The sequence below is a fragment of the Mobula hypostoma genome, chromosome 12 (genome assembly GCF_963921235.1).
Source record: "Mobula hypostoma chromosome 12, sMobHyp1.1, whole genome shotgun sequence".
Lineage (NCBI taxonomy): Eukaryota > Metazoa > Chordata > Chondrichthyes > Myliobatiformes > Myliobatidae > Mobula > Mobula hypostoma.
The window spans coordinates 62,809,702-62,823,142 of NC_086108.1; the positions used below are offsets into that span (position 1 = coordinate 62,809,702).

At 41.8% G+C, this 13,441-nt stretch overlaps 1 protein-coding gene across 16 annotated transcripts in view; it reads left to right on the plus strand.

Moving 5' to 3' along the window:
* Nucleotides 1–13,441, plus strand: part of fggy (FGGY carbohydrate kinase domain containing) — a 352,624-nt gene that overhangs the window by 22,085 nt on the left and 317,098 nt on the right. For all 16 annotated transcript variants that reach the window (XR_010019906.1, XR_010019908.1, XR_010019907.1 and 13 more), the window contains exons 2-4: nt 647–834; nt 2,075–2,186; nt 7,293–7,444. Coding sequence is in view for 13 of the 16 variants with exons in the window: in XM_063064268.1 (XP_062920338.1) it covers nt 658–834; nt 2,075–2,186; nt 7,293–7,444 (441 nt within the window). In the remaining 3 variants the exon portion in view is untranslated. The remainder of the gene's footprint in view (nt 1–646; nt 835–2,074; nt 2,187–7,292; nt 7,445–13,441) is intronic.

Here is a 13,441-nt window from a genome sequence, read left to right on the forward strand (position 1 = left end):
TCTCATTCCTTCATGCACAGATCAATCAATATGTAATGCATGCCTGGGCAATAGTTAGTTGCTTTCACTGATGCCTGTATAGTTCATGCCAACCAAAAATCATTCATATATGAACAAGCCTTCAAAGCACCTGATAGACTTATTCATTATTACTTAAAGGAAAGGTATCAATAACACCTACCCTCTGCTTCTAATTTTATACTTACAGCACAGTTGATAATCACATTTGCTTTGTATAACAGTTGAACATTTATTCATTAAGTTTGTTATGATTTTGCATCACTGAATTGGAGTACCAGAATGCATTCCAATGTACTATTGAAATTATTTTTTGAGGGCTGCAATTATGCCTTACTTTAATGAGCATTTGAAGTTTTTCATGTTAATTTCATCTTATAGTTATAAAAGCTTACCCGGAGCTCCTTATGAAATGCGGCAACAGCTTTGGAATTATAAATTATCTATAAAGTTATTACTTCCCTGGCTTCCTTTTTTTAGTTGTGAGTAAGGAACATTTTATGGAACTTTGACAGGAAATTCTGTAAACTAGAAGTAACAAAAATGAGATTTATTATATTATCCCATCTTTATTTTATTGTAAATGATTTCTCAATTTTTTCTTATTTGTGACTTATTTACTTCATAGATTGACCCAACATGCGTTACTACATGGGGATTGATGTGGGGACTTCAAGTGTGCGGGGAGCACTTGTAGACCAAAATGGCAAAGTGATGGTCCAGGCTGAACAACCAATCCAGATCTGGGAGCCACAACCAGAATACTATGAGCAGTCTTCTGCTGATATCTGGGCTGCATGCTGTACTGTTTCAAAGGTATGTATAAAAAAACTGTATGACTTTATTGAACAAAAGAACTATTCATAGAATAAGCTGTATTTTTGTAGTACAGGAATCCAGCATCTTGTCTACTCTGTTTAAGTCACTGAAATCTAACACTATAGTTTTATGTCAACTCTCAATGCATTTGTAAATATTAAATTCAATATTACATGTAATCTTAATCCTTACACCAGTTGGCATGAGGTACAGTACATGATTATTAATGCAGAATTTTGAAATTGCTCTTAAGTGAGCAATTGGCAAGTAGTTTCATCTATAAAACTAAACTTTGCTGACTTGATATGTTGAGCCATTATGGTTTTTTTCTGGATGAGTGGAGCCACTAGAAAATCGCACTGTTATGATTATTTCTCAAACAGTACTGTACTTTTACATTCTAGTTAATTGTTTCTCAATGGCCAGAAATAGACTTTGTTACCAAGAATAATCTGTTTACTCTGGAAAGTGAGAGGCCGGAAATGATGCCCACTGCAGTGATTCCATTTGTTTGTCAGGTGGTTCACAGTTTCTCAGCTGCCAGAAGGACCAGTACACTTCAGGGCTGGTTTTCGTGAACAAATTAAATAGATCAGCAACTGCAATCAATGTATTAAAAAAAACCAAGCACGTTATTGTTCCTGGATTATTTGTGACATTGCTATGTAGTCTTTCAGTGACTTAATCCTAAACTGGTGTGCAAGGGCCAATTTTTAGACTCAGTCACTTCCTGGCAGTACTTATTGTATTTCAGTAATTCACATGTAAAACAAGGCTTCTCCCTAAAATGGAACCATATTTTAACAGCATATTAGGGAAAAATGATGCCCTCAGGATATGAAGCCTGAAATTTGTCTTTGACTATGAACATAGTTATAACTAAATATCAAAGTTTGCAGACTTTTTGATCTCTATTGCATTTTGGCATGCTGCATATTTACTTCCAGCAGATAATTTCATGTGGATTTTAAGAGAAGGTATTTCATGGATAGAACATGAAGAGGAGAGACAATGGAGGAAAATGGGGAGAAAGTACAGCCAAGATTTATTCAAATAATGCATAATTTTGTGATAAGAATCTCTACAGTTTGGAATTATTTAGATATCTGCACAGGTGAATTATGAAGAATGAAGTGGGGAGGATTAAATCAAATTTGCAATCAGTAGATAGAGAAAAATACAGAATATAATGGCAAAAACAGCTTTCAATTTTATTAAATTTCTTTTGATCCTTCAGAAAATAACTCAGATGGTTGACTTGAGCCATATCCAAGGCATTGGCTTTGATGCCACCTGCTCTCTTGTTGTACTTGATGAAAACTTTGAACCTCTAGCTGTGAACGCAGAAGGTAAAGCTATTGTTACTTCATATCAGAAAGATATATATCGATCTATTATATAATACCATTCAAAATATTTCAAAGGCGTTGCAGCTATAGTTGTGCTGCAAAGTTAACAAATTTCACAACATATGCTGGTGATATTAAACCTGACTCTAATTCTGAACGGTGTTATATTACATAAGTAGCTTTGCCAAAAGTTAAAAACCTACCATTAGAGTCATGCTGTGGAATATCTCCTAGAAACTGGAGTGCACAGCCTTGTTTTCCAATTATGGAAAGAGATTACACGCTTTATGCATGGTAGGTTATATCTAACTAATCTTAAAGAGTAGCTTTAAACGCAAAACAACAGGAATTCTGCAGATGCTGGAAATTCAAGTAACACACATCAAAGTTGCTGGTGAACGCAGCAGGCCAGGCAGCATCTCTAGGAAGAGGTACAGTCGACGTTTCAGGCCGAGACCCTTCGTCAGGACTAACTGAAGGAAGAGTGAGTAAGAGATTTGAAAGTTGGAGGGGGAGGGGGAGATCCAAAATGATAGGAGAAGACAGGAGGGGGAGGGATAGAGCCAAGAGCTGGACAGGTGATAGGCAAAAGGGGATACGAGAGGATCATGGGACAGGAGGTCCGGGAAGAAAGACAAGGGGTGGGGGGAGACCCAGAGGATGGGCAAGAGGTATATTCAGAGGGACAGAGGGAGAAAGAGGAGAGTGAGAGAAAGAATGTGTGCATAAAAATAAGTAACAGTTGGGGTACGAGGGGGAGGTGGGGCCTTAGCGGAAGTTAGAGAAGTCAATGTTCATGCCATCAGGTTGGAGGCTACCCAGACGGAATATAAGGTGTTGTTCCTCCAACCTGAGTGTGGCTTCATCTTTACAGTAGAGGAGGCCGTGGATAGACATGTCAGAATGGGAATGGGATGTGGCCACTGGGAGATCCTGCTTTCTCTGGCGGACAGAGCGTAGATGTTCAGCAAAGCGGTCTCCCAGTCTGCGTCGGGTCTCGCCAATATATAAAAGGCCACATCGGGAGCACCGCTCTGCTCTCCACTCTCTCCACACTAATCCTAACCTTATTATTAAACCCGCCGATAAGGGGGGTGCTGTTGTAGTCTGGCGTACTGACCTCTACTTTGCCGAGGCACAGCAACAACTCGCGGATACCTCCTCTTATTTACCCCTCGATCGTGACCCCACTAAGGAGCACCAGGCCATTGTCTCCCTCACCATCACCGACTTTATCTGCTCAGGGGATCTCCCATCCACTGCTACCAACCTTATAGTTCCCACACCCCGCACTTCCCGTTTCTACCTCCTACCCAAGATCCACAAACCTGCCTGTCCTGGCCGACCTATTGTCTCAGCTTGCTCCTGCCCCACCGAACTCGTTTCTGCATACCTCGACACGGTTTTATCACCCCTTGTTCAATCCCTTCCGACCTATGTTCGTGACACTTCTCACGCTCTTAAACTTTTCGATAATTTTAAGTTCCCTGGCCCCCACCGCTTTATTTTCACCATGGATATCCAGTCCCTATATACTTCCATCCCCCATCAGGAAGGTCTCAAAGCTCTACGCTTCTTTTTGGATTCCAGACCTAATCAGTTCCCCTCTACCACCACTCTGCTCCGTCTAGCGGAATTAGTCCTTACTCTTAATAATTTCTCCTTTGGCTCCTCCCACTTCCTCCAAACTAAGGGTGTAGCTATGGGCACCCGTATGGGTCCTAGCTATGCCTGCCTGTTTGTTGGGTTTGTGGAACAATCTATGTTCCATGCCTATTCTGGTATCTGTCCCCCACTTTTCCTTCGCTACATCGACGACTGCATTGGCGCTGCTTCCTACACGCATGCAGAACTCGTTGACTTTATTAACTTTGCCTCCAACTTTCACCCTGCCCTCAAGTTTATTTCCGACACCGCCCTCCCCTTTCTAGATCTTTCTGTCTCTGTCTCTGGAGACAGCTTACCCACTGATGTCTACTATAAGCCTACTGACTCTCACAGCTATCTGGACTATTCCTCTTCTCACCCAGTCTCTTGCAAAAACGCCATCCCCTTCTCGCAATTCCTCCGTCTCCGCTGCATCTGCTCTCAGGATGAGGCTTTTCACTCTAGGATGAGGGCGATGTCTTCCTTTTTTAAAGAAAGGGGCTTCCCTTCCTCCACTATCAACTCTGCTCTTAAACGCATCTCCTCCATTTCACATAATCTGCTCTCACTCCATCCTCCCGCCACCCCACTAGGAATAGGGTTACCCTGGTCCTCACCTACCACCCCACCAGCCTCCGGGTCCAACATATTATTCTCCGTAACTTCCGCCACCTCCAACGGGATCCCACCACTAAGCACATCTTTCCCTCCCCCCCCTCTGCTTTCCGCAGGGATCGCTCCCTACACAACTCCCTTGTCCATTCGTCCCCCCCATCCCTCCCCACTGATCTCCCTCCTGGCACTTATCCGTGTAAGCGGAACAAGTGCTACACATGCCCTTACACTTCCTCCCTTACCACCATTCAGGGCCCCAAACAGTCCTTCCAGGTGAGGCAACACTTCACCTGTGAGTCGACTGGGTACTGTCTACTGCGTCCGGTGCTCCCGATGTGGCCTTTTATATATTGGCGAGACCCGACGCAGACTGGGAGACTGCTTTGCTGAACATCTATGCTCTGTCCGCCAGAGAAAGCAGGATCTCCCAGTGGCCACATCCCATTCCCATTCTGACATGTCTATCCACGGCCTCCTCTACTGTAAAGATGAAGCCACACTCAGGTTGGAGGAACAACACCTTATATTCCGTCTGGGTAGCCTCCAACCTGATGGCATGAACATTGACTTCTCTAACTTACGCTAAGGCCCCACCGCCCCCTCGTACCCCATCTGTTACTTATTTTTATGCACACATTCTTTCTCTCACTCTCCTTTTTCTCCCTCTGTCCCTCTGAAAATACCTCTTGCCCATCCTCTGGGTCTCCCCCCACCCCTTGTCTTTCTTCCCGGACCTCCTGTCCCATGATCCTCTCGTATCCCCTTTTGCCTATCACCTGTCCAGCTCTTGGCTCTATCCCTCCCCCTCCTGTCTTCTCCTATCATTTTGGATCTCCCCCTCCCCCTCCAACTTTCAAATCTCTTACTCACTCTTCCTTCAGTTAGTCCTGACGAAGGGTCTCGGCCTGAAACGTCGACTGTACCTCTTGCTAGAGATGCTGCCTGGCCTGCTGCATTCACCAGCAACTTTGATGTGTGTTGCTTAAAGAGTAGCTGTTGCCTACGTGGTCTTTAGCAAAGCATTTGGCAAAGCCTCGCATGGGTGGTTGGTCAAGAAAGTTGAGTTGCTTGGCATTCAAGATGAGCTGGGAAATTGGATTAGATACTGGCTTCGTGGGAGAAGCCAGAAAGTGGTAGTAGATGGTTGCCTCTCTGGCTGGTGACCTGTGCCTAGTGGAGTGCTGCAGAGACGGGCGCTAGGTCGGTTTTTGCTTGTCATCTATATCAACGATCCGAATGATAATGTGATAAAATGGAAAAGAAAATTTTTGGATGACACCAAGATTGGATGTGCAGTGGGCAGCGAGGAAGACTATCAAAGCTTGCAGTGAGATCTTGATGAATTGGAAAAATGGGCTAAAATCTGACCGATGGAATGCAATGCAGGCAAATGTGAAGTGTTGCATTTGGAAGGACAAACCAGGGTAGGACTTGCACAGTGAGTGGCAGGGCACTGAGGACTACAGTAGCACAGAGTAATCTGGGAATACAGATCCATAATTTCATTGGAAGTGGCATCACAGGTAGATAGGGTCATAAAGAAAGCTTTTGGCATATTGGCCTTCATAAATCGAAGTATTGAGTACAGGAGTTGGGATGTTATATTGAAGATATTTAAGACATTGGTGAGGCCCAATTTGGAGTATTGTGTGCAGATTTGGTCACCTACCTACAGGAAAGATGTAAATCAGGTTGAAAGAGTGCAGGGAAAATTTACAAGAATGTTGCTGGGTTTGAAGGAGTTATAAGGAAAGATTGAATAGGTTTGGACTTCATTCCCTACAGTATAGAAAGTGAAGGGAGATTTGATAAAAGTATACAAAGTTATTGGAGTGGTATAGATAGGGTAAATACAAGCAGGCTTTTACCACTGAGGTTCGGTGAGACTCAGATGAGAAGTCATGGTTAAGGGTGAAAGAAAATATTTAAAGGGAACATGAGGGGGAAATTCTTCACAAAGTGGGTGGTGATTGTGTGGAACGAGCTGCCAGAGGAAGTAGTGAATGCGGGTTGGATTTCAAAATTTAAGAGAAATTTAGATAGGTACATGATGGGAGGGGTATGGAGGGCTCTTGATTTGGGTATAGGTCGATGGAACAAGGCAGATTCATTGCTCAGCACAGACTAGATGGGCCGAAGGCCCTATTTCTGTGCTGTGGTGCTCTGTTTCTCTAATTTTATGGATTTTCAGGATTGCTATAAACCCATCCAAACCATCCTAATTTTTCTACCTGTTACCCACACTAGGGATAAATTACGGGAACCAATTAATCTACCACCCAATGTGCCTTTGGGATGTGGGAAGGAACCAGTACCTAGTGACAGGGAGAGCAAGCAAACTTCACATGGATGGCACTGAAAGTTGGGGTTGAATTCAAATAGTTAGAACTTTGAGGCATTTGTACCAGATCAGTGCAAATCAGTTACTTGCTTCAAAATCAGTCTTAATACTGATGGAATTGAAGTGTTAACCAGGCAGATTTAGTAAAGAATGAATTAATTTGTCATATAATTTCAAATCTTGCATCTTCAAGGATTCCATTCATTGCCAAAATTAATTCTCACTTTTACAGTATAGAACATCTAAATATGTTTTCTAAAACTTTCATTTGTTTAATAATTAAAAAAAGGAAAATCCATATCATTTATACCAGTATCTACATTTATTTTTTTAAAGATTTTGACTAAGGATTTGCCTTCGTACAGCATGCGATAAATAATTAGCAAAGTTTTTGACAATGTGTTTGATATTTGGATTGCAGCTTTTTTTTGACCTATGGGATTATGCTATTAAGATAGCTGTCATACTGTGGTTTTAATGCTTTTTTGCTACATATGATGCAGGGGTGAACAATAGGAACATTATCATGTGGATGGATCATCGAGCGGTTGATCAAGTAGACCGAATAAATCAAACAAAACACTCTGTGCTACATTATGTGGGCGGAGTGATGTCCCCAGAAATGCAGCCACCAAAGCTTCTTTGGTTAAAAGAAGTAAGTCTTTATCTTTAAACTTTTTACCTTTCTAGCAATGTGCTTCATACAGGTAATACAATAAAAAAATTGTAAGTGAAATCTTTATTACATGAATACAATATAAGTGAAACAAAAGTTCATAAAATGTGGGTCATAAATATTCCAGTTTTTCATTTTGCTCCAGAAGGCAACCTTGCTAGATTAATAATTATTTACAGCCACTTCAGCAACATGTATGATTAAAGAGAAAATTTAAATCTTAAGCAGTTTGCATTTCGAGCAGTAAAACTTCCAGTTTAAGATGACACTGGTGAAATACCCTAATGCTTTGCTGGCAGCAAACAAAACTACTAACTACTCTATTAATCACACTTTTTCTGGAAAAAGATCACTGTAATCAAAAGCCAATCAGCTCCCTTTTGGATTTGAGCTTTTGGACTGCATGTACAACCTGGACCTTTTGGGGTGTGAACTGATGTCTCAAAGATGCAGGATGGTTGCAGTGCAGCATGCTCAGGCCAAACGAGTCTCAGGGCCCAGGCCTGAGTGTGAGGATTAGCTAATGTTTGGCCATTGCTGGAGTGGACTTGGAGATGATTGGAAGTGCAGAACCAAGGCAAGGCAAAGAAAGGCCCAGTCCAAGAATGAACGCAGCCTGTAGCTCACAGACACAAGGCTGCAGATACTGTAAAGTAAAAATCAAACTGTTGGAGAAACTCAAGCAGCACACATAAAAATTGCTGGTGAATGCAGCAGGCCGGGCGGCATCTATAGGAAGAGGTACAGTTGACGTTTCGGGCCAAGACCCTTGGAGAAACTCAACTGGTTAGGAAGCATCTGTGAATGTAAAGGGGTAGTTGACTTTTTGGATCAAGACCCTGCATCAGTGCTGGGAGTGTAGAGGAAGGTAACTAGAAACAGGATGCTGTCTGGATTAGAGAGCATGTCCTATCAGGATAGATTGAGCAAGTTAGAGCTTTTCTGTTCAGACGAAGCTGGATGGGATATGATTTGATAGAAGTGTACAAGATGATAAGAGGCATAGACAGCCAGAAACTTTTTCCTAGGGCAGAAATGGCTAATTTGAGCAGACATAATTTCAGATGATTGGAAGAAAATATAAGGGAGAGAAGTGGATGTCAGAAATACGTTTTACACAGATGGAACATGCTGCGGGGAGGTAGTATATGGAGGCAGATACATTAGGTACATTTAAAAGACTCTTAGATAGGCACAGTGATGAAAGAAAACTGAAGGCTATGTGGGAGGGAAGGTTTAGATTGACTTTAGAGAAGGGTTAAAGGTCAACAACATTGTGAGCTGAAGGGCCTGTACTGTGCTGTACTGATCTATGTAAATAGGTGAGAGGGAGAGGTGTGGTAGGGGGTGGTATATGTATGATAAGCAGAACCAGGTGAAGAGGGGGATGATGGACAGATGGAGCTGGAAGGGAAAGGTTTGAAGAGTGTGGTTGGGAAACCAGTGGCTGTGGATTATATAGGCAGATAAGGAGTGAGAGGAAAAAAAGGCAGTTAAACCCAAGTTATCTGGAAGATGTAGATTATTGAATCAAGACAAGAGAGGCATTTCTAGTTTAGCCTTAGATCCTGGCCTAGATACAGCAAAGGAAAGTTGACGACCAACTTTGTCCTGAAGTGTTAATTCGGCTTTTCTCTCCAAAGTTTCTGCTTAATCTCCTGAGTATTTCTAGTATTTTCTGTTCCTTTGACAAGTATTGGCCTCTTTCTCGATACGTCTAAAAGAGCAGTTAGCCTAGTCATTTTCCATTTTTTTCCTCTCCATTTATTGTCACATGGGCACCAAAACAACATATCAAACAAAAATTTGGCATGGCTTCATTCTCAGATATTCTGACAGGAGAGGGGCCATTAATTTTCTTTATGTATTTTAGTGTTATTTTCTTTATATAATATTTTATTTTTTACTGTGGATTATAATATTTTAAAAGTGTTTTAGTTATTTATCTCACTTTTTAAAAACCTCTTTAATGTTTTAGAATGTCAAGGATTGTGAATATTTGATAACCTTGACACCAGAGAGCTTTTCATGCTCAATCTGGCCCACATATTACTTTCACCTCCTGTAATTGCACTTGTTGTTTTTTAGAGTGGGCGGCTCCCAGGGTCCCGTGAGGTAGCATGATCCGTGAGATATCACTGGGGCTCAGCCAGCACAGATTTCTTGCTCATGCATTTAGCAGGTCCTTTCCACAGTCTATAAGTGTCTCTGTTGATTAGAAATATTGCAAATTAGTGGAAGTACAATGCAAGTAATTTGGAGACACAAAATAAATTTATAAATTAAAAATATCAAGTACATGTAGCCCTTCAGCTTAGTACAAGCAGTAGTCTCCTCTAGACGACACAGTAGGTGAAAGGTCAGATAATACAGCATCTGACCTTCCCCCTTTTCTCTATTTATGTAGTTCTGGCTGCAGGAATAGAAGCCTCAAATGAGCTGTCATGAGCTGTGTAGGTAGCTAGCAGTTTCCCTTGGTGCCATTAACTGGCTGTCAGTGTGATCTGACTCATTAGTTGCATTCAAAGCTAAGATTGATTTTTGGTCCACAGGGGAATCGAGGATTATGGGGTTCAGGCAGTAAGTGGAAGTTGAGACGAAAAATGTGATGAGCCCTGATCTTTTTGAAGGGCAGAGCAGGCTGAAGGGATTGTAAGTTGAACTGCTTCTCCTTCTTCTTAGTTTTTTCTTTCTTTATATTTTATTGCTTGTTCTTGGGCCTTTTATGGAGCAAAGAAATGAACAAAAACTGGGAGGAATGAAAGAAGCTGAAAGGAGAGTGGAGGAGGTAACAGGATTTGGCTAGATGAAGGTATGAACACTCTCCCATTTTTCACATTGCTGTCCCTTCTGTGCCTTTCTTCCTACGTTTCTTCTTTCTCTCCTGCACTGTATTACCTCTACATCACTGTACTTACTCCCTCTTGTGTTTTTCAAGAAAGGCTCTAAGAATAAACTGGAAAATTATAGGCCCGTGAGCCTGATGTCAGTAGTGGGTATATTATTGCAAGATATGCTAAGAGACAAGATATATAAATAGTTGGATAGACAGGGTTTGATTAGGAATAGTCATTATGGCTTTGTACATGGTAGGTCATGTCTAAACAATCTCATAGAGCTTTTGGAGGAGGTTACCAGGAAGGTTGGTGAAGAAAAAGCAGTGGACGTTGTCTACATGAACTTTAGCAGGGCCTTTGACAAAATTCCGCATGGAAGGCTGGTCCAGAAGGTAAAGTTACTTGGCACTCAGGATGATGTAGTCATTGGATCTGACAGTAGCTTAGCAGGAGAAGCCAGAGTGTAGTAGTAGATGGCTGTCTCTTTGACTGGAGACCTGTGACTAGTGGTATGCTACAGGGATCAGTGCTGAGTCTGCTGGTGTTTAACACCTATATTAATGATTTAGATGATAATGTGGTAAACTGGATCAGCAAATTTGCAGATGACACCAAGATTAGGAGGGGGGGTGTAGAGGGCAGCAAGAAAGGCTATCAAAGTTTGCAGCGCCAAACTGGGAAAGTAGGTTGAAAAATAGCATATGGAATTTAACATTGACAATTGTGCGGTGTTGCAGTTTGGGAGAATGATCCGGGGCAAGATGTATACAGTGAATGGTAGGGCTCTGAGTTGTGCAGTAGAACAAAGGAATATTGGGGGGGAGGAGTATAGATTGATAATTACTTGAAAGTTGCATCACAGCTAGATAGGGTAGTAAAGGAGCTTTTAGCATATTTGCTCTGATGAAGTGCTTTGAGAGGTTGGTCATGGCCTAAGCAAAATCCTGAACTCACTGCAATTTGCCTTTCGCCACAATAGGTCTAAAGCGGGTGCAATCTCACTGGCTCTCCACTCGGCCTTGGATATCTTAGACAATAGTAATACCTGTGCCAGAGTGCTGTTTGTTGATTACAGCTCAGTGTTTAACCCCGTCATACCCTCTGTACTAATAAACAAGCTCCAGAACTTCAGCCTCTGTACCTCCTTCTGCAGCTGGATCCTTAACTTCCTCATTGGGAGACCACAGTCAGTGTGGATCAGAAGTAACATTTCCTTGCTGACAGTTAACACTGGCATACCTCAAGGATGCACACTTAGCCCACTGCTCTATTCTCTCTAACACCCATGACTATGTGGCTATGTACAGCTCAAACATCATCTGTAAATTTGCTGACGATACAACCGTTGTTGGCGGAATTTCAGATGGTGATGAGAAGGCATACAGGAGTGAGAGAGATCAGCTGGTTGAGTGGCGTTGCAACAACAACCATATGCTGAACGTCATTAAGACCAAGGAACTGATTGTGGACTTCAGGAAAGGGAAGTCAAGAGAGCACACACCAGTCCTCATTGAGGGACCAGCAGTGGAAAGGTTGAACAGTTTCAAGTTCCTGGGTGTCAACGTTTCTGATGATCTACCCTGGGCTCAACATATTAATGTGATTACAAAGAAGGCACGACAGCAGCTATATTCATCAGGAGATTGAGGAGATCTGGTGTGACACCAAAGACTCTTGCAAATTTCTATGGATGTACTGTGGAGAGCATTCTTACTGGTTACATCACCATCTGGTACAGAGGGGTGACTGCACAGGATTGGAAAAAGCTGCAGAAAGTTGTGAACTCAGCCAGCTCCATCATGGACACTATTCTACCCAACATCCAGGACATTTTCAAAAGGTGATGTCTCATAAAGGCAGCCTCCATGATTAAGGACCCCATTATCCAGGACATGCCCTCTTCTCATTGCTACCATCAAGGAGGTGGTACAGGAGCCTGAAGACATACCTCAATGCTTTACGAACAGCTTCTTCTCTGCCGTTAGATAATGAACCCATGTACACTATGTCAATATTCATACACTATTTATTTAATTTATTAAAATGTATTTCTTATTCTAATTTATAGTTTTATTATTATGTATTGCAATATACTGCTGCCACAAATAAACAGATTTCGTGACATATGCCAGTGATATTAAATCTGATTCTGATTCTGATTGGCCTTCATAATCAGGGCATTGAGTACAGGAATTAAGATGTTATGTTGAGGTTGTTTAAGATGTTAGTGAGGCCAGACTTAGAATAGCGAATGCAGTACTGGTCACGTACTTATAGGAAAGCTATCAATAAGCTTGAAAGAGTGCAGAGAAAAATTACAGGGATGTTGCTAGGACTTGAGGACCTTAGTTATAGGGAAAGATTGACTAAGTTAGCACCTTATTCCCTGGAGCACAGGAGAATTAGGGGAGATGGTGCATGTGGAATGAGCTGTTATCAGATGCAGTGAATGTGGGTTCACTTGTAATGTTTGAGAATAGTTTGGATAAGGACATGAATGAGTTGTTTAGACCGATATGGTCCAAGTGCAGTCAGGTGTGAAAAGGCAGAAAATTGAGTCAGTATAGACTGGGTAAGCTGAAGAGCCTGTTTCTGTTCTGTAGTATTCTATGACTCTGTGCTGCTGGACCAGTTGAGTTCCTCCACAGCTTGCTTGTTGCTTTTGACTCTAGATGCTCTATATAGTGGGGTCTGAGCACTGGTGGTGCTCTGGCTTTGCTTGAGCATGTTTGTTCTGATTCTATATGCCTTTTGGAGAAGTTCAAGGTATTAGTTCTTAACACCCCTATTTATAAGTAAATGTTTGAATGTTCAAAAATTGTATATTAACATTAAGGTGTTGATTATCATTTCTAATTCTATTTAAGTGGAACTTAATTTTGTATTACCAGTATTTACATAACTGCACAAATACGACAACAGAAATGCACTTGCTGGCGAAGGGTGTGGTCAGTGCAATGTAGGCAGAAACACTACTCACATAGAATCAAGTTATTAGATTTGTTGTCCTATAATTCAGTCGTACAATTTTTATTGACTGCATGCTCTTCTGTATTGACTGCATGTCGAATGGTTTTAATAATGAGAAGACAGTGTGTTATAAGTGACTGGGAACAGCTGACAATGGAACTAACTATGC